General features: G+C 36.8%; 1 protein-coding gene across 1 annotated transcript; it reads left to right on the top strand.

The window, feature by feature from the left end:
• The first annotated feature begins 17,013 nt into the window (after positions 1-17,013).
• Positions 17,014-21,924, top strand: LOC103872709 (cysteine-rich receptor-like protein kinase 1). Its single transcript, XM_009151137.3, has 7 exons — positions 17,014-17,127; positions 17,792-20,262; positions 20,349-20,495; positions 20,573-20,893; positions 20,962-21,196; positions 21,279-21,423; positions 21,670-21,924. The coding sequence occupies exons 2-7, from the start codon at positions 19,518-19,520 to the stop codon at positions 21,922-21,924; spliced, it is 1,848 nt and encodes a 615-aa protein (XP_009149385.1). The 5' UTR covers positions 17,014-17,127; positions 17,792-19,517.
• The last annotated feature ends 444 nt before the right edge of the window (positions 21,925-22,368 follow it).

A 22,368-nucleotide genomic window follows, 5' to 3' on the forward strand; every position in this document is an offset into this window, starting at 1 on the left:
TTTTTGTGTCTGAAGGTCAAAATCTTTGGGCACCGAATCTTTTTTAAGATTTCGAACATCTTTGTTTGGTCTGTTTCTTTCAATCCGACAGCGACTACTCGCTCATGACGTGGAACTTTCCTTCTTCTTTTAGTAATTATCTCTATTTTTCGTTAGAGCAAGTGCATCAATAGGACTTTTAGAATGGTCCTTAGAGTATTTAATTAGTTTATTTAGTTTAGGATTTTGGTTAAGGACTTTTGTTAAAATGTTGATTATGGGTAGGACTTTTGATAAGTCTTTAGGTTTTTAAAATTACAAACATTTTATTAGTGGAAAAAAATACAAAGTTGAGAAATTAAAACACACAATTTATTCATAGAAACTTAAAATTACATATTATTCGGAAGATGTCCAAATTTAGCCCATATATTTTCAATCAAATCGTCTTTTAAGTTTTCATGGATTTGTCTATTCCGAAGCCTCGTTCGACGATCCATTGAAGTGCCGACATTTTCACTGATATTCGAAGGCATGTTGACGGTAAATGTATCCGGAACTTCTCTTGGTTGAAATTCAAATTTGTTATACTGAGTGAATGATGCCCGTTCATCTTCGACAATCATATTATGGAGTATGATACATGCTCTCATAACATTTCCTATTTTCTCTTTATCCCATAACTTTGACGAATTTTTGACAACGGCAAATCTAGCTTGAAGGACTCTGAAGGCACGCTCGACATCTTTTCGAACTGATTCTTGGGTTTGAGCAAATAATGAATGCTTCTGATTTTGTGGTAGTCGGATAGATTGAATAAAAGCCGTCCATTTTGGATAAATACCATCAGTGAGATAATATCCGAAATGGTATTGTTATCATTAACATAGAAGTTTACTTGTGGCGCGATGCCATTAATAATGTCGTCAAAAACAGGTGATCGATCAAGAATATTTAGATCGTTCATAGTATCTGGTGCTCCAAAAAACGCATGCCATATCCAGAGGTCATACGAAGCTACGGCCTCCAACACAATTGTCGGGTTTCCGGTTCCTCGTGAGTACATTCCTTTCCAAGCCGTGGGACAATTCTTCCACTCCCAATGCATACAGTCGATGCTTCCAAGCATCCCCGGAAATCCACGTTGTTCTCCGATATGTAGTAGTCTTTGCAGATCCTCCTGTGTTGGACGTCGTAGATATTCTTCGCCAAACAAGGTTATTATTCCGGCGGTAAATTTGTGCAAACATTTTCGAGCCGTTGATTCGCCTAGACGGATATATTCGTCCACCGAGTCCGCCGTAGCACTGTATGCCAATTGTCGAATTGCTGCAGTACATTTTTGTAGAGGTGTGAGACTTGTCCGTCCGGTACAATCTTCTGTTAGTCAAAAATACGGAATCTCTGTGGAGAAACGATTCACAATACGCAGGAACAAACTTTTGTTCATTCGAAACCGTCGGCAGAAAAGAGCGGGAGAGTAAGTTGGATTGTCGGCAAAATAATCATTCCAAAGCAAGGTGTGGCCTTCTTCCCGGTGTCTCTCATGAACATTACGGCGTTGTCTATCTTCTGGTTCTTGTACGAGAGCACAATTATTATAAAATTCTTCATAAGGAGTATCAAGATCGATCTCATCATCATCATCTTTATGATAATGATAATAGGATGAAGAAGCCATTATAAATTAATGAGAAGTGGTTGTGATTGTTTTAGAAGTGAATCGACAATGAAAAGTTACGACTCTGTAATTGAAAGACATGTTATATTTATAGCTATATAATATGTGAACCAAACACGTTTTCTCATATTACAACTAATTTTAGTTATTTGAATAGGTATATGTAAAAACACGTTTTCTCAATATTACAACTAAAAGTAGTTGGGAGAGTAGGTACAAGATCACACACGTTTTTCTTTTAGTTGAAACAAGTTCAATTTTTGAATGAAGTAAGAGTTTTGATAAAAATAATGAATCAAGACTTTGAAACAAGATTTAATCCGAGTTAGATAGGGTTACATAATCCGAGTTGAACTAGATTTAACAAAACACATGGATAAACACAAGACATATAAACCTACATACGAGCAGCTACTCCGATGGCTATTATCACTAACACAAAAACCAGAACACCTACAACTAGTTCAAATCTAGATTTCTTTCTACCTAAGTCACAGACAATGCTCTCCAACCTAACCAATTTCTGCTCCACATCAAATTGAACTTCCTTTAACTCCCGCAGCTCGGTCTCCTTGTAACCGACGAATGAAAGCGAATCTACCTTATCAGTGAGGAGGGTCACTTGTGCACCAAGTGCTTTGATCTCCTCTGTAGCCGCGACGTCCCACCACTTGTAGACATGGCATTCTCCGTCCTGTTTGTTCTTGCAGGTGTAGAACCTTCTCCCCGGGTCAGTTCTTGTGTAAGAAGTGGCTACAAGTGGCTCTCCACCACAGTAGCACTCCTTGGGGAAGCCAAACTCCACTTCAGGCTGCGGAGGGTACTGATGGCGCGCGGCTTCGATCTGAGCTTGGTCCAGCTGAATATACATCTCTGTACAGATGTTTCCACTGTCTGCTGAACCTCCTAAACCGCAATCCTCCGACTTAGACGGCTGCGTGTACGAATAATCCAATCCCATTGCCTGAGAATAATCAAAACATAACACATTAGACAGAGAATATAATTTAAAAACAGAACATAGAACACAGGTCACAACACACATTAAACCGAAATTAATTCTTATAATTAAACACCAACAATTATAATTTAAAAACAGAACATAGACCACAGGTCACAGCTTCTCCTCCAACACTAGACGCATGACACAAACATAATAGATATTACACAACATAGACTCTTAGGATTTAAAAACTAGAAAAATTCGGCCAACAGCATGTTCTTCACATTTTCTTCCCTCTCGGTTGGCTCCTTCTTAGCAAGGAGAGTGTCTAAAATAGCCAGGTTCGAGAGCCTCTCCTTCTTCGCCAAATCCTCCATCTTGAGCTCATGGACGCTCTTAAAGTCCTCGACAGCCATCCCCTTCCTAGAATTCCTTCTTGCTTTCGCAGCTTTGATACCTTCAGGACGGAGCTCTTCCTCACCAACGTTATTGCTTGATGGTTGGGAACCATCCTCACCAGTCTTTCTCCTCTCACCGCCAGACTTTGGAGTGTTCAGGCTCAGCCACTTCTGTTCGTATCTCAGAAGACACCATGCATGGTCCAAGGTGAACTTGGAGCCGTGATCCGCAAAGTATATCTCATGAGCTTTCTTCACTAAGTCGTTGTCGTTCTGTCCTTTACTTTGAAGCCTCTCCGCAGCTGCGTATGCTGCACAATACTTGTTTGTATCTCCATTGATTTTATGCCATCTCTGCTTACAATGCTCGCCATCTCTCTTCTCATGATGAGCTGCTGAAAAGTAATGTCCTACGCGTTTCCAGAAATTCTGGCACTTCTGTTCAGTGCCGACAACAGCATCTTTTGATGTGTTTAGCCAGGCACTTATCAGGACCTCGTCATCAACAGGATTCCATTTCTTTCTCACCAACCGCTCCACTGGTGTCTCCACTGGTGGGTTATCAGGCTGGGATGGAGCTTCATTCTGTTGTGAACTGAAAGGGGGAATTTGAGAGGCTCGAATGTTGAGACTATAAGGAAAACTTTCATAAGGAAAGTTCCCCTGAGCATTATTTCCTGAAACGCTATGAAGGAAATCTACATAACCAGGGTACTGGCTACCTGGCTTCATGGCAACAAGGACAGAGAAGAGACTGATACTACCACAGGAAAAGAAAGAAGATTTGGAGATACTAAAGCTCTACCATATTCTATCTGATTAAATAGGACAAACATAACCAGGTAATAACTCCATAACACCTAACCATTATCTACCTAAGACTCATCAACACTTATTATAAAACTACAAGTACATAGCTATTAACTCTAGTTCGGGGGTTAAATAGACAAGTACAACCTATCAAGTTTGATGAGAAGCAACAAGAGTAGGCAATAAACTACCAAGGTCTAATCAGTAGTTACTGCACACTACACAACTAAAAAGAAAAGCGAATTGAACAAACAACTTCATTAAATTGAAAAGAGGATTTGGTTTCAAACAGAGTACAATGATATCCACAAATTGATCCTATAATTCTCACCAATGCAACAAGACAGGACATTGATACTATAACTAAGTCTCACTATTCATATTTGGTTGAGAACAAACTTAACTTAACTCCTATAACAGTTATGAATTTGCTTTCCGCGAACATGTTACATACTTAACTTACCTTTAATGCATACTTCATTTAATGCAATCGATTTATGAGTTTCAAATGTCTATGTCCATGCCCTGTAATAAACTTAACTTACCTTCTCATGAATACTTAATCAGATACTCATCAATTTCTTTCTAAAACGAGTTAATGATATGAGTTTCAAATCCATGCTTTTCTAATCGAATAAGTTTCATATCGAATGAGTTTCTTCTTAGGAACACACAAACATCAAGTACTAGTTTCTATCAGAAAGTTAGAAAACAAAACAACAGATAGACATTCACAAACAAAGGATTCTCAGACATGGCATTCAATCACAAACACCAACTATTCAATCACAAACACTATGCATACAATCAAATCGTCACAACAAACCCAGATACACACGAGATAGATCGACAAGTTGATACAATAAATCCAAAAGCGACGGACAGAGGATTCAGCGATACCTGGTAAAGATTCGAATCGGCGGAGAGATCGGTGGAGTGATCGAGGGAGACTGCGACGGAGACAGCTACGCCGAGAGATGGACGGAGAGATCGAGGGAGAGAATAGACGGCGAGATGGACGGAGAGATCCACTGAGAGATCAAGGGAGACAGCAACGGAGAGATCCTCGGAGATATCGAGGGAGACAGCGACGGAGGCAGCTACACCGAGAGAGGTGTTTGATTCGGTTGAAATCGCCGTCGAGAGAGAGAGAAGGGAGAGGATGAGAATGACTTCGACACGGTTTATTTCGCTTTCCCAACCCTAAAACGTGCTTCCCCTCCCACGATGACACGTGCCCTTAAGGACGCGATATCAAAACTTCTTAATTAACATACGTTTGCTTCGGTTTTATGTAATTTTGATTTATTTTAAATGTTTTAATTCCTAACGACCTTGGTTGAGGACGCCGATACTGATGCCCTTATAGACCAGTCGACTAAAATAATCACCGATTATCGTTTTAAATCCTTTTCGTTTATTTTTATTTAGTCTCCTAGTTAGTTAGGCCAACATTATCGGTGGTGGTGGGAGAGTCCTTAAGCGTGGGCTCCACCACCTTTTCTTAATGACTGTGCCATAATGTCCCATTTTAAGGAACTTTTGCATTGAGTCCTTAACACTGTTTGCGGACCCCACAACACGTGGCGGCCCGCTATACGTTTATGTTTTTTTTTTTTTTTAAAAACCATAAAACATAAAAAAAAATAGATTTTAAGGACCAAAAAATGGGACCACTGATAACGTTGCCCTTAGACCAATTGAAATACCTAACTTGATCATACAATCACGAGCCAACGGTGATGATTGGTTGGACTTTAACTTATGACTTTAGTTTTATTTATTTTAAAAATATTAATCTTAACCAATTATGATGTATCTTTAATTTTAAAGTTGAAACATTGCTACATCATCTATAGTTTTTTTTGTTTGATCATGTTTTACTTTTTTTCTTATTAAAGTAACTATTAAAATATTTTAGAAACCGTAATATTTTTCTACACCAAAAAAATATAAAGTTACGACAATAAAAATACAGCCTAAATCCTACAGCTACATTTTAATATCTACCGTTCAAACAATCATCTCCAATATATATTATTTTATAAATCTACATAATCATTTATAGAGATAAATTCTTATACTTTTGTATAATATAATATTTTATAAAAAATTTGAGCAAATTAGCTCAATATACTTAAAAGGGTAGGATACCATACAAATGGAAAAAAATTGTAATGATGGGAAGGGAAGAAAATTGGAGAGATATAAAGTATGGAGTGCAAATAGATGATATTTCGTGTGTAAAGAATACAAATTCTCAAAATTTTATTGATGCTCTATTAATCTGAATCCAAATAATGATGCCATAACTTTAATCTATGCTCAAAATAGATTATTTTAATATACTCTAAAACTTTGGCCTTTTATTATATATTCAAACTAGAATTTATCCCGCACATTCGTGCGGGTATTTTTTATTTTATAAACTTTGATATTATCATACAATTTTTGAATATATGATTTATATTTTAGTGTTATATATTATATAACTATTAAATCTTATTGTTTAGGTTTCTTATTATTTTATTAATATATAGTGATTTGTTTATGTCTTTTACTCTTTTATTAATTATTATTACATTTTCAAGTTTGGTACAATTAATATATAATTTGAAATAATCAAATTAAGAATCTTCTTTAACATATGATATTTTGAAAAATATATAGCTGTAGAAATAAAATTTCAACATATGTTAATAACTTTATTTTGGTATAAAATATTATGTAGTTAACTTATTTTAACCCATTTAATGGTAAATGATAATTTATTTATATGAAATCTTTTCTAAAAAAATAAATAAGTTAATTTGCCAGTTTAATATATTTTTCATATTTTTATATAATACCTATATTTTAATATAATACAGATTATAATTATAAATTTGTAAAAAAATAACATAGAACTTTTTTTGTTTTATAATAAAATTTAATTAATATTAATTTAAATTATATCATTAATTACGAAATTAATTAAACATTATTTAATTAAAAAATATTTAAAAAGCTTAGTAAGATTTTGTTAGATTTTTCTCAACAGATTTTTTTTATAACTAAAAATAAAATTCAAATTTATAGTTAAAATTGATTTATTATAATATTTTTATTGATTATTATTTTATTAATGAAATGGACCTATTGTGACTTTTTTATGGTGGATAAATAGTAGGGATAATTTGTAAATTACTCCATTAATAGTTTGAAATTTGAAAAGTACACCATCTATTTTATTTTTTGAAAACTACACTTTCCTAAATATGAATTGACATTTTTACCCAGATTAGAATTCATTAATTGAAATATAAATTCGAAATTAATAAAAATAATATTATTATAATTATTTATGTTTAAGATAAATATGTGTGTTGAGATAAATATTTTATTTTACCATTTAAAATTTTACAAGATAAGGATATGATATAATAACAGAAGGATGGTACAGTATCCTGGAAGGTTTCGATGGACTAATGGGAGCAAGGAATACGAGAACGAGTCAATCGCCACTACACACAGAGATAGAGGCTCTCATATGGGCAATGGAATGCATGAGGAATCTTCGACAGTCTTGTGTTACTTTTGCAACGGATTGTGCTCAATTGGTGAAGATGGTTTCGGAACCAGAAGAGTGGCCAGCCTTTGCAAGCTATTTGGAAGACATAAAGTTCTTAAAGAGAAGTTTCAACAGCTCAGAGATCATTCATATACCACGGACACAGAACTCAAAGGCGGACAGTCTAGCACGCAGTGCAAGGAAACAACCGTCGTTTGTCGTTCATATGGATGCAGAGTTACCGGGATGGTTCGCAGAGTCTATATGAGTCTGTTTTGTTGCTGATAAAAAAAAAAAAAAAAAAAAAAACAGAACGTCAGAATTATATTGAAACTATAATCATGGAAACAAAAATCATTTAAATTTCCATAGCAACATACGAAAGTAACATGTTGTAGTCGTTTATGTTGTTGTTATTAATTTGAATTGGGAGGAAATAAGCAGTGTCTTGTGGAGGAAGCAACATCATGTTTAAACAATGATGTTTTGGAAAGTTTCCTGCTTATACAGCCATATCTATGCATCTTCATGGTACCATTCTACAAACATTACAGCAAAAGGCTGAGAAAAAAGGAAACTAACTCCAGCAATTCATAGTCCATCAAGCCGCATAAACGACACTTACGTCGAACTTGAACAAAAGTGGAGTTCTTCAAAGGTATACGTTGTTATTGATAGAAAGAAAACCAATAAATGAAATCATAAAACGAAAAATTAAGTTCTCATGAAATAAAAAAAATTATTCAATGAAAATAAAACTAAAATCTAAAAATTTCAAGCCTCAACCGCCACTTTCAACCATCAACCTTCATGTAGTAGATAGTTATTGTAGATGTTTAATAATATCTTAGTGTTTTTGGCTACATATCAGGAATTGAGATCATGTTTGGTACAAGTTCTTTTTTGACATTTTGAATGTTTCGGGTTCTATCGGATATCCATTTAATTTCGGGTTCGGTTCGGATAATACTCATAACCCGAAATACCATAAAACAAGATCCATTCGGTATTTATGTCGGGTTCAGATCGGTTCGGATTCATTTTTATCGGATCGGGTTCGGTTCGGATTTTCGGGTTCGGTTTATTTGCCCAGCCCTATTGAAGAACATCTATCTCTCCAGAACTTATTGATCTGTTCATCACCAGGCTTTCTTGAAAAGCGGAGTCCATTCTGCCAATATCTGAAGCATCTTTCTTTTCTCTTATATCTTATGGAATTCTCATGTCTTGCTTTGAATTCTCTTTCGGAAGTTCATAGACAAAAAAAACACAGGTTTCCTACTTGCCTCCACTCAGCCAAATCACACAGCAAAACCACAATTGTCTTTGCTTCTACTCGCGCAGAGAGAAGCATCAAGTGAAATAGTCATAGTGTTGACTTATCGGGTGTGACCAGCAAGAGTCGACCTAAGCCAACAGTTCGAGACGTTTTGCACTTATACGATTTTGTATAGACTAGCGTTAGCGTTGTATCACCAAAACTCATAGTTGAGACGTTCTAAATCATTACCCAACCTATCTATACCAAAATCTTCATGAACCATCTGAACCATATCTTCAAACTTCAAACCTTTTTTATTGTTATATAATTTTCCTCCTTTTTTGTATTCAACCTGAAATTCCATGATTCTTTATTCACGTTCCTCTCTCCAAAAACTCCAGTTATATGCAGCATGATTTTCCTAAAAGAAAAACTATTTGAAATAAAATAGAAATATAAATTTAATTTATGAATTAACAAACCCCTGATGAGATCAGAGAAAAAAAAAGTTCTTTCATACATGGAGGGGAAGATAAAGAGAAGAAGAAAACGAGACGTTTATTAGATTAAGAGAATGAAATGATTTAGAGAAGATTAAGGAACAGAATGTGAGATTATGAAGAGTTTAGGTGAGAATCATGATTAAGAGAGTATGAATGTAGAGAGATAGACTCAGAACTGTATGTTTATTATTAATGACAAGAGTTACAATATATAGTGAGAGATCATTAGGGTTTTCGAAATCATAAAGAGGAGCTAAGCATGTGAGGTCAACAAGGTTAGGATAAGCTCTCTTTAACTCGGCCAATCAGCGTTCCCACATGCTTGGAGCATCTAGGATCTTGGACAAAGATGCTCTTGCCTTTCCAGCTGTGCCAGCCTGTAAAGCCGCGCCTCTCTTATCCTCAAACGGTCTGATTCATCAGCCAAAGCTCCTTCTCCTCCCATAAGTTACTCGGGTAACTTCTTGTAACCGCGGTCGAGGTTTCACTTGTCTGGATGTGTACGGACCGTACGGCCTTGTACGGCCTTGTACGGTCAGGCCAATGTGAACCTCTCCCATCACACCAATGCTTAACATACCCTCTTCAGTCTTCACCCCTTAGTACTTCACACTTGTATATTCAACTCTTCTCAACACTCCCCCTCAAGCTTAGCTTTGTGAAGTCTAAGCTTGGACACTATGAGATCTTCCTCATTAAAAACCTCATCAAAGAAAACCCATTGGGACAAAACTTTGATGAGGGAAAAAGAGTAAAGACCTCACAGGAAGGGGATCAGCTCTTGGCTGAGAGATCAATGAGTCCTAACCTGATGTAGATGGACTCCATTGTCTTCATCCTTGCGGCTTTAGTAAACACATCAGCCAACTGATCTTCACTTCTTGTATAGCATGGCAGAATCACTCCCAAGACTATCATCTGCCTCACCTTGTGACAATCCACTTCAATATGCTTGGTTCTCTCATGAAACACTGAGTTAGAGGCAATGTGGATTGCAGCCTGGTTGTCACAATGCATTGTCATAGGCGCCGCTTGCTCAATCTCAATGTGCTTCAAGATCCCCTTGATCCACACTAACTCATTGGTAAGCTTCAGCATTGCCCTATACTCAGCTTCAGCACTTGAGCAGGAGACTACTTTCTGCTTCTTGCTCTTCCAAGTCACAAGGTTCCCTCCAATGAAGGTGCAGTAACCGGTTGTAGATCTTCTGTCTGCTCTATCTCCAGCCCAATCTGCATCACAGTAGCCTACTACTTCTGTACTCCCATTGCATCCCATCCAAACTCCTTGGCCTGGTGATCCGTTGAGATAGCTAAGCACTCTGTCCACCATTCTCCAATGGTGATCCTTTGGAGCTTGCATATGTTGACTAACCTGATTCACAGCAAAGCAGATATCAGGTCGTGTAATTGTTAAGTAGATTAGCTTACCCACTAGCTTCCTATAAAGCTTAGGGTCGTGGAATAGCTTGCTGTCTTCAAGCTCCCCCTCTCTTGGTACTTTGTACCCATCCTCCATTGGCATCTTAGCAGTTTGTCCTCCAAGTTTACCTGCATCTTTCAAAAGATCAAGTGTATACTTCCTTTGGGACATGAATAAACCTTCCTTGGATCTACAAATCTCAATTCCAAGAAAGTATTTCATTTCCCCTAAATCCTTGATTTCAAATACAGATTTAAGGTAGTCTTTGGTCTCTTGTATTCCAACCTTATCACTTCCAGTAATGATAATGTCATCCACATAGACCAAGAGACAGATGATACCTGATTGTGTGACTAGAGTGAACAGCGTGTGATCCAATTCTGATTTCCGGAAGCCTCTTCCATTCAAGGTTGTGCTCAGCTTATGATACCATGCTCTAGGAGATTGCTTCAGTCCATAGATGGCTTTCTTAAGTCTCAACACATTTCCGGGCTTCACCATGCTCTCTAGTCCCGGAGGAGGATGCATGTATACTTCATCTTCAAGCTCCCCTTGGAGGAATGCATTCTTCACATCCATCTGCCATAAGCCCCATCCAAGGTTTGTTGCAATGGATAATATGATTCTGATTGTGTGAAGTTTAGCCACTGGTGCAAAGGTATCAATATAATCTTCTCCATATGTTTGAGTAAACCCTCTAGCCACCAGCCTTGTCTTCTTCCTATCAATCCTTCCATCAGGTAGATACTTGATTGTAAATATCCATTTACAAGACACTGCCTTCTTCCCTTTAGGCAGCTCACTCTCATACCAGGTTTCATTCTTAATCATAGCATCAGCCTCATCCGCAACTGAATCTCTCCATTCTTTGTCTTTCATTGCCTCATCATATGTCCTTGGTATATAGCTTGTATCCAAACTGATCATAAATGCGTGATGTTCATCTGGAAACTGAGCAAATGAACACACAGCTTGACTAGGATGTGCCACAGCTTGAGCATTGTAGTAGACTCTGGTGTTGGTCCAGTTAGATGGATCCCTCCTCACTCTTGTACTCCTTCTTAACGGTACTGTCTCCATAAGTGGATCAATCTCCACTCCCGGTTCCCTAGTTGCCGCTTCATTCAGTACTTCTCCTTCTTCTCCTCTTTCAGATTGTACCTCAAACTGATCTCTTTCTTCAGTTTCATCTTCATTTCGCATCCCTTGTTGATCAGGACTTGCGCTCCCTTCATTCTCATGAGCTCCATCAGACTGGTTTCCCCCTTCATGATCAGCATGGGGTGTGTCTTCAGCTTCATTTTGAACTGGTGCTTCTCGCCCTTTTGGATCCTGGGTTGTATTGATCCCAAGACCATCCAAGATCATCCTAAGGCTTGCAGCCTTGTCAGATGGTTGAGCTAGATCCTTCAAATCTTCCCAGCTTCTTTCTTCATAGTACCCCTTAGTCTCTATAAACTTCACGTCTCTTGACACTAGGAGTCTTCTCGTTTGAGGATCAAAGCACTTGTATCCTCTTTGTGTAGTGGAATACCCCACAAACATAGCCTTAGTACTCTTAGGTTCCAGCTTGTTCCTCATATCTCCCGGAATCAGTACATAACAAAGGCTTCCAAACACTCTCAAGTGGCTTAGAGATGGCTTGAGCTTGTTTAACACTTCAAATGGTGATTGATCCTCCAAGACTCTTGTGGGAATCCGATTGATCAAGTAGCAGGCTGAGATCACAGCATCACTCCAGAATCTCTTTGGGACATTTGTTTGGAACATCATTGATCTTGCAACCTCCATGAGGTGTCGATTCTTTCTCTCAGCCACTCCATTCTGCTGTGGAGTGTAGGGACAGCTAGTTTGATGAAGGATTCCGTGTGAAGCTAGATGTTGCTTGAAGGCATTGCTTGTATACTCCCCACCATTATCTGATCTGAAAATCTTAAGCTTGGCATTATAATGGTTAGATACATAAGCTTGAAAGTTTTTAAATGCCTCAAGAACTCTATCCTTAGTTTTAATGAGTGTTAACCAGGTGTATTTGGATTTTTCATCAATGAATGTTACAAAATACTTATAGTTTTCCCTAGACAAGCAAGGAGCAGTCCACACATCAGAATGCACAAGATCAAAACATTTCTCATAGATAGTAGTTGAGTTCTTAAAGACTGTCTTACAATGTTTGCCCAAGATACATGCTTCACATTCATTATTTTTAAACATGACACCTGGTAACATTAAGCTTAAGGCTCTAACATGTGGGTGACCTAGTCTAGCATGCCACAATGCATTATTATTCAAACTGGAAATAGAACTAAACGAGCAACTTGAATTGGAAACAGGAGCTATGTCTTCTAGCATATAAAGCTCTCCTTTGGTAACTCCCTTGCCAATCATTTTCCTTGTATCAATATCCTGAAACTTCACATCATTAGGACTAAAGATAACATTGCAATGCAAATCAGTAGTACATCTTTTAACAGATAATAAATTAGATGTGAATTCAGGCATATAAAATGCTTTAGACTCTTTATCAAACAGCTTTAGATTTCCTATTCCTTTAATTGCAATTCTATCACCATTAGCAATCATCACATTTCCACAAGCAGGTTTTATATTTTTAATCAAACTAGTGTCACTAATCATGTGATGAGAAGCTCCTGAATCTACAATCAATGGTTTTATCACATTACTAGCTGCAAAGGTTCTATGCAAATCATTCAAGCTGTTTAGAGTTCTAGGTGCTCTAGTAATCTCAATACTATGACTTAGATATCCATCAGTTCTATCTATATAGGATGCAGCAAGAGAGTATCCTAAAGGAGAGTTCATACAGTTACCATTCTCCTTGAGAGCTTTGATGAGGGCATCAATGTCTGATCTCCTTATCATCTCACCATCAGTGCTCTTCCCCGGAGTGTGTTGGGTAGTTAAGGCCTTTCCTTCACCATCTCGCATTGTCTGCCCAGCTCCGGATGTTCCAGCTTCACTTGCCCCTTCAGACAGATGCGCCCTTGCTTCTTTCTCCTTCAGGAACTTTGCTGGCTTGAGGTGAGGGTGTAGAATCCAGCATTGGCTTCTCTTGTGGTCCTGCTTCTTGCAATGGTCACACTTTCCTCCAAACTTCCCTTCTTCAGTGCGGTAAGCCGCCTTGTTTGCCTGGATAGTATCAGCTTGGTTTGCAAGTGTGAGCTCCCCCTTGCCTCCGAACAGCCCAACTGATCCCTCTTCTTTTTGTATCTGAGCACACACATCTTCAAGGGAGGGAAGCTTTGGTGACCTCAAGATGTGCTTGATGAGATCATTAAAGATCGGATTCAAGGTGAGTAGTAAGCCGAACACTTGGTCTTGTTCTCTCCTTTCCATGAGCACATCTTGGTCAGTGGTGTTGGGCCTCAGCATCTCTAGCTCTGACCACAAGGCTCTGAACTTTCCCAAGTGTTTAGTAAACTCCACCTCCTCTTGCACAAGTGTGTTGATCGATCTCTTCAACTCAAACACACGGCTCAGGTTAGATGTGTTACCATAGACCTTTTGGAGTGTCTCCCACAGGTCCTTTGGCGTCTCACAGTAGCTGTATGCTTCCAAGATCGAGGCTTCAAGTGACCCATGTAGCACCGTAATCACCTTCAAGTCATCCTGATCCCACTTCTCTTGATCTGCCACCACCAGCTCTTGACCGCCTTCTCCTTCTCTAGCAACTGGTCTTGGAGCTCCACCAGAGATATGGCTCCATAGACCCTTGCTCCCAACCGCTGCTTTCACCAAGCGAGACCACAACAGGTAGTTAGTACCACCCTTCAACGTAACCGCCACCGAGAGAGTCTTGCTCTTGCTTTCCTCCATTCCAAATGCTTTAAAGAACAACCGTAGATGAAATGAAGCTGAAGATTAATGAGATTAGAAACCAGAATATGAGCAACCTGGCTCTGATACCATATTAGATTAAGAGAATGAAATGATTTAGAGAAGATTAAGGAACAGAATGTGAGATTATGAAGAGTTTAGGTGAGAATCATGATTAAGAGAGTATGAATGTAGAGAGATAGACTCAGAACTGTATGTTTATTATTAATGACAAGAGTTACAATATATAGTGAGAGATCATTAGGGTTTTCGAAATCATAAAGAGGAGCTAAGCATGTGAGGTCAACAAGGTTAGGATAAGCTCTCTTTAACTCGGCCAATCAGCGTTCCCACATGCTTGGAGCATCTAGGATCTTGGACAAAGATGCTCTTGCCTTTCCAGCTGTGCCAGCCTGTAAAGCCGCGCCTCTCTTATCCTCAAACGGTCTGATTCATCAGCCAAAGCTCCTTCTCCTCCCATAAGTTACTCGGGTAACTTCTTGTAACCGCGGTCGAGGTTTCACTTGTCTGGATGTGTACGGACCGTACGGCCTTGTACGGCCTTGTACGGTCAGGCCAATGTGAACCTCTCCCATCACACCAATGCTTAACATACCCTCTTCAGTCTTCACCCCTTAGTACTTCACACTTGTATATTCAACTCTTCTCAACAACGTTGACTTGTTTCGAAGGTTTTTTTTTCAGAAATGTAAAATGTTTATAATATATCAAAAAGAATATTGTTTGGATATTCTAAAGATTTTTTTTTTGAAAACATCTGTTTGTTAAAACCGTTACTTTGAGGATAAAATAATTATGATGATAAATAATTAAGAAATATTGAAATTGAGAAATTAAGTAAATTTATATATATCAAAGTGTATTTTTCTAAAAACTTAAACAATGGTGTAGTTTTCAAATTAATATCATATCTAAGTGTATTTCTCCAAATTTTCCCTAAATAGTACTTCTCTTTTAATAAAGAAGATATTACGAGGTTAACTTAAGCTTCTCTTGAAAATAATTCTTTTTCGACAAAAGGGACATTTATTTAATTGTTGACATCGTTTTCAGTTTAGTTTCCTTTATTAAATTATGTTTTTTTTTGTGTAAAATGCACTCTGTTTAGTGGACCATTGTGTGATTTGTGAATCTCATTTGCTTTCTGGACAAAATCTTGACTGAAAATAAAATATGGAAAAAGTATTGGGATGAAGATTTTTTATGTCTCTATTTCATTTTCAACATCTTCTAACCAATAGCCAGATGAAAGGCAATACACACACGATTTTGTTTCGAATTAATTAGTCATGCAATAGACTATGTCGATATAAATTGCAAATATACAAAAAATAGATTACATATAAACGTATATCACAGACTATAAATGAGTTCCTACATAAAATTCATAAAAAAAAGTAGAAATAAGACCCAGAACAACATAGGTTATATGATAACTCCGGTAACGATTTGTTCTTTTTTTTGTTTTAACATGATTACCAAACAAAAAACGTAGTCATTTAGCTAGATAACCAGCATTTAGTTGGGGACCTGGGGTGCTATACTTCTAATGTAGAATCTTCAAAAGTTATGGAAGAGATGATCCTTTAAAGTTTATATTACTTAAAATCTTCTAGCTAATTGTGAGAAAAATACCTTATAGCCAATCGTGAGAAGACTTAGTCAACATAAAATAAAAGATTTGGTTTCATAAAATAAGAATCATACAGTTTTGTCCATATCGATTTGATAGGTATCTGAAAAAAAAAATTCCAATACGATGGCCTTAACCTTTTCTTTTGGTTGAAAATAAGATGGCATTCACACCTAAAAGCTCCGAAGACAGAATTGTTTACAGATACAAGTCAATTAAAAGTTGTGGAAAAGGAAAAGTAAAATATTGTGATGTTTTCCACACGTTAATCATTTATTTCTTTATTTACACTGGGTGTAAAAACATAACTGAAAAAGCGATAAGAAAAGAAAAGAAAAACCATCAATATGTTTCACATTTTATTACTTTAAAAAAAGTTGGTTCGATTCCAAATAAAATATCACTTGCAGTGTATATACAGAACAAATCTTACTTTTCAAAAGGTCGTCCTTTTATGGGCTTATTGGCTTACTAGCCATATTTAAAAAGAAAATCAAGAGAATAGACATGATTTTGACAGAATGTAGTGACTGTCTTTTTACCATCATTCCAGCCGGTTATACCCTTGTTAGTAACAGGTATCCGGTTTCTTCACATAAAGAAAACGACGTGGTGATTTTGTGACCCATAGTAATAATGAGCGAATTTTGAAAGCGCGTGAAATGAAACGGCGAAATAGAAGATAATGAAACGTATATTCTATACCGATTACAAGCGTTCCATACTAATTTGGGTAGAATAGTATCACTGTAATTCCAATTCCAATTGAAAGAGCAGCAACACTGAAAATTTAGATATAAACTAATGAACGTTTTTTTCATGGCTATAGGTCCTAATTCCCCTTTTATTTTCCTCCAGATTTTGATGTCTTGTTCCCAAAAAAAAAGATTTTGATGTCTTATGTCAAAATATTATCACTGCAGTTTTTATACGGAACAAATCTAACCGAACCACCAAAGTCTGTGGTTTCTCCGTTACCACCCGCAAACACAGCTTTTACGGTTGATAACGGTTGTTGTCGTTTTACAACAATTACTCAGAGTTTTAAACCGCTTCAAACTGTTCAAAACTTTGTAAATTCAAAAGGGGGTTTCAACCTATGTTACATGGAAACGGAAGCGGGTACGTGGAATCAGAAGCGTATGAAAGCACGGAAGCGAGATTTTTTAAAATATTAGGAAGCAGGTACGTGTTGGAAGCGTATCCATATACATACATATATAAGATTTTAAAAATCTAGAACTAAAAATTATATGATTTAAATTAAAAATAAAGTATTTATTTATTTATAATAATTTTGAAATGATTTCATATTAAAACTGTGAAAATACACATAAATTAAATTTAAAATAAATTAATTATATTAATTGTTTTTAATACTTTATAATTATTTGACATAATATATTTGAATATATGATTATATTTAATAAAAACCTCAATGCATAAAGATAATTTATAGTGTTAATTTTAACATTTGTATATTTCTATTCTCTTTATTCAATACTATTAAAATTTGGATTTTATAAAAAATTAAAAACTATAATTTTATATTATTATTGCTATAAGACATTGTATTTTTTTAAGAATGGAAGCTTGATTCCATAACAGAATCGTAAGCTTCCAACGTGTTTTTAAAGAAAATATTTTAGAAACGTTTTGGAAGCGAGATTTCGAAAGCTTCCACAAGGTTCCGATTCCAATTTCGATTTCGAAGCAGGAAGCGGATATCCGATGAAGCTTCCGTGCAACGTAGGTTTCAACTAGTGTTTGCGGTTGCAGGTGGTTACAGGAAGATAAATTTTTTTCTTTTTAAAAAAAAAATATAAATACAAAAATAAAAATATTCAATAAAAATTTTAAATTAGAATTATCAAAATAGTAAATATATATATATTATATTTTAATTAATATTATAAAGTTATAAAATAAAAAAATATTTTCTATAATTTTAAAAAATTTAAAACTATAACTTTCTAAATATATATATATATATATATATTATAATATTATGATTTTGATATTTTTATAATTATATAAAATATAAATATTGTTAATTTATTACTCCTTCTGTTTCATAATAAGTGTCATTCTAACATTATGTGTAACCCTTTACAATTTTAATGCAAATAATACTTACTTTCAGCTGAAAAATAATTGCAAACTGCAGTGATTTTATATAATAATTTTATTTATCTCAAATACTATTGGTTAGAGAAGTGTAATTAATATTTGACCAAAAAAAAAGAGAAGTGTAATTAATATTTGACCAAAAAAAAAGAGAAGTGTAATTAATAACAACTTGCATATATTTTAGCAACTTTCTTAATATGTATGAAAAATATCATTGTGACACTTATTCAGAAACAGAGAGAGTATCTAACTGTTACTACATTTAGTAGTTAATCAGTCATAAGTATCCTACAAACACACCAATTTCTGACCGCAGACCCAATCGTACAAATCTTTTAAAACTGCTAGAAACCGCAACCACCCGCATCCGCAAACTCCTGCAACTGCAATCGCAACCGCTGCGTTCGAACCGATCAGAACCTAATTCTTTTGTAAGTCAATAATTTAAACTAATCTTTCTCAAAGTAACTTTTTAACACATCATAAAGTCAAACAAGCTGCATTGGACGATTGATAAATTGTAAAGTTGTAAACTATCAATGAGCCAGAGATTTGTATTATCCGGATCCCATGCATGATCTATTTGCAACTGCTCAAGTAACTATCAAGTCCCCTAGACACGAAGATCACCACTCGAAACCAGAGCCTTTTGGCAACAAGGCATGAAGAAAGTAGTCAAAATCACTCTTCGGGGATCCGTTTAGTAGTAACTAGTACATACAGTTATTTCACTATTTACTCGTAAAATCGCCTGGAAGGCTGGAACTTTCGACCACACCTGACTTGTGGTCTACACAATTAACTTCAAAATGCATCCCTAACGTTATCCAGCATGGTTAGACCAATTCAAGGAGAGCATAGAAAAAAAAACTTTTTGTTGAAAAATAAATAAAATATGGGGGCTAAAATTAGAGAGCTCTTCCGTTAGACAATTAGGTGAAATAAACCCTAAATTAAGACAAACGTAGCGCACAAGACAAAACAAAACCTCTCTGTCTCTTGTCTGAATCCAAAAATAAGCGAAAGAGCAAAACGAAAAAAAAAAAACAGAGCTTCTCAATCTGTCAAGATGAACCAGACCTACAAAAAAATTGAGATTGTCGTTACTAAAACTTCTTCTCCCGTTTTCTCTTATCTCGAGAAACTGTCTATCTACCCTTTCCACCCGCCGTTGCCGAGAGAGACGGCGGAGTTAAAGTGGGTGGAGAAGAAGAAGAAGTGATAACAGAGGATTTTGAAACCAATTCCATCGATGTTATTCTTCATTGTCGTAACCAGAAGCTGCGCAACTGCATATGAAAACACCCCTTCTTCTGCGCGTTTTATGATCACGCGCCGCCTTGTCGGTGATGCAACTTTATGTCTCCACCGCTCATTTCCTCACGTGGGTTTCATTCATTGTACTATTAACGACAGTGGCTTCGAAGCCTCTCCTCTTCTGTCAACCTCAACACCAACAAGTTGTAAACCCTAGACGCCACGTGGACTTCCTCCGAGCAATGACTTCCGTCGACGAACTCATAACCAAACACAAACTCTACGTCGAGTCTTCCTTCACCGACGTATCCCCACCGATCTACGTGCTCCTACAATGCCGGCAAGACCTCTCCGCCTCCCACTGTCGCCGTTGTTTCAACGACAGCAAACTAAAGCTCGAGGAGACATGTTCGAGCTCCAACTCCGGCCGTGTCCACGGTGACAACTGCTTCTTACGTTTCGATAACAGAGACTTCTCGGAGGATTTCGTCGATCCAAGATTCGACCGAACCAAGTGCAAGAGAACGGGACCAGTTGTTGATAAATTCTGGATAGATCTTGATGAGGCTTTTGTGAATGCGACACTTAAAGCTGTTAAAAAAGGAGGCTTTGGCGCAGCTTCGGTGAGTCCAGCTGGTGGGAGCCCGGGCGTTTACGCTTTGGCTCAGTGTTGGCAAAGACTTGATGGTAACTCGTGTAGAGATTGTTTGGTTAATGCTAGGTCGAGCTTGAGAGCTTGTCAAAGTCATGAAGCTAGAGCTTTCTTTACAGGGTGTTACTTGAAGTATTCTACACGCAAGTTTTTTGACGATGCTGCTGTACTTAAACTCGACGATGGTATGTAACGTTATTATGAATGTTGTTGAGATTATTACAGGTTTGGTTACTCATTAGACTTTGTGTTTTTTTTCTTTCTTGTCCAGATGAGAGAAGCTTTATAAATTCGTCGTACTTACCAGATTTGAGTGATCAAGATGTTATGAAACTAGCAGTTGCTGCGTTTTCATTGTCGATTCTTACTTCTCTTGGTGCATTCATCAGTTACAAACGGTTTTCAAGGAAGAGAAAAGGTATCCCGGACCCCTACAAGGTTTCTTGTTTCTTGTTTCGTGAATATGTTCTGATTTGTGATGTTTTTTTGGTCTAGCTCAAATACCATCGTGTTCTAATTTCAAATACGAGGTGCTTGAGAAGGCAACGGAGTCTTTCCATGACTCGATGAAGCTAGGACAAGGAGGAGCAGGTTCTGTGTACAAAGGGATTCTCCCTGATGGCAGAGTCGTTGCGGTTAAGAAACTCTTCTTCAACACTCGTGAATGGGCGGATCAGTTTTTCAACGAAGTGAATTTGATCAGCAGAGTTGAACACAAGAACCTTGTGAGACTACTTGGTTGCAGCATCGAAGGTCCAAAGAGTCTTCTTGTCTATGAATATGTTCAAAATAGAAGCCTCGACCAAATCCTCTTCAGTAAGTTGCAAAGCTCTTTCACAAACAAACAATCAATCATGTGAACTAACTTCGTTTTAATATTGCAGTGAAGAACACAGTCCACATATTGAGCTGGAAGCAGCGGTTTACCATAATTATAGGAATATCAGAAGGTTTAGAATACCTTCACAGAGGATCTGAAGTGAAAATCATCCATAGAGACATCAAAACCAGCAACATTCTCCTTGATCAAAACCTGAGTCCCAAGATAGCTGACTTTGGACTCGCACGTTCGTTAGGCACTGACAAAACGCAAACCAATACTGGTATCGCTGGAACACTGTGAGTGTGTGTGTAACTCTCGACCAATGCACGTTTCAAAAACTAGAGTATAGAATTTGATGTTTTTTTTTTGGAACTGTAGGGGTTATTTGGCTCCTGAGTATCTCATCAAAGGCCAACTAACTGAGAAAGCTGACGTTTACGCATACGGAGTTCTTATCATTGAGATAGCAACTGGCAAGAAAAACAATGCATTCTCGCAAGGAACAAGCTCGGTTTTACACTCTGTAAGTAAACTCTGTTTTCTAAGTTGGATTGGAGATTTAAGAGGTCATAGACATCTTTAAATTAATTTTAATTTTAAAAAATTGACAATTTGGGGGCTGCACGACGTATGTAATAGCTTTTAAAAATTTGGGGGTCAAAGAGACTAATGTGTCATCCGGTTGAACTGATAATCGGCCTTTGATAAACACACTCACAATCATATTTAAGCTTTGTATATGCTCTAATTGGATGTTGTGTTTCGATAGGTATGGGAACATTTCAAAGCAGACACTCTAAAAAGCTCGGTAGATCCAAGGTTAAAAGGGATGTTCACAGAGGAAGATGCCTTGAAGGTTCTTGAAATTGGATTGCTGTGTGTTCAGTCTTCAGTAGAATTGAGACCGTCGATGTCTGAGATAGTCTACATGTTAAAGAACAATGATTGTAAGTTTGACTCTCCAAGACAGCCTCCATTCTTGAGTGCCAGTGTTCTCATGGCTGATGAGGAGACTAGAGACTAGAGTCTGGTAGTGTCATTTTCTTAGGATTTTAAATGTTCTTGTGTTATGATTATAAAATGCTCAACAAACAATGATACTGGAGATGAATAGCTCACCTTCTTCGTTACATAATTACGTATTTATAATCTCGTAATACCACACAAAACAAAGACTCTGATTAATATCTCTTGTAAGGAGTATCTGGTAAATAACTAAGGCCATGATCAACTCCGGTCTTTTAACTGGAGTTTTTAGTTTCTGTTAAGACACGATTTTTAGTTTTTAACTAAGAAAAAATAATAATTGTTTATTAAATAAGAGATACAAGAAATGTCTCTTAGTTAAAAAGTATAAAGAAAAAATTGTCAAATCACGAGTTAAAAACCCCAAATAAGAGACTGGAACTAATCATGCTCTAAGAGCATAATTAATGGGAAATATCCATTTGGGATTCTTAGAACATGA

Source organism: Brassica rapa, chromosome A06 (assembly GCF_000309985.2).
Source record: "Brassica rapa cultivar Chiifu-401-42 chromosome A06, CAAS_Brap_v3.01, whole genome shotgun sequence".
Taxonomy (NCBI): Eukaryota; Viridiplantae; Streptophyta; class Magnoliopsida; order Brassicales; family Brassicaceae; genus Brassica; species Brassica rapa.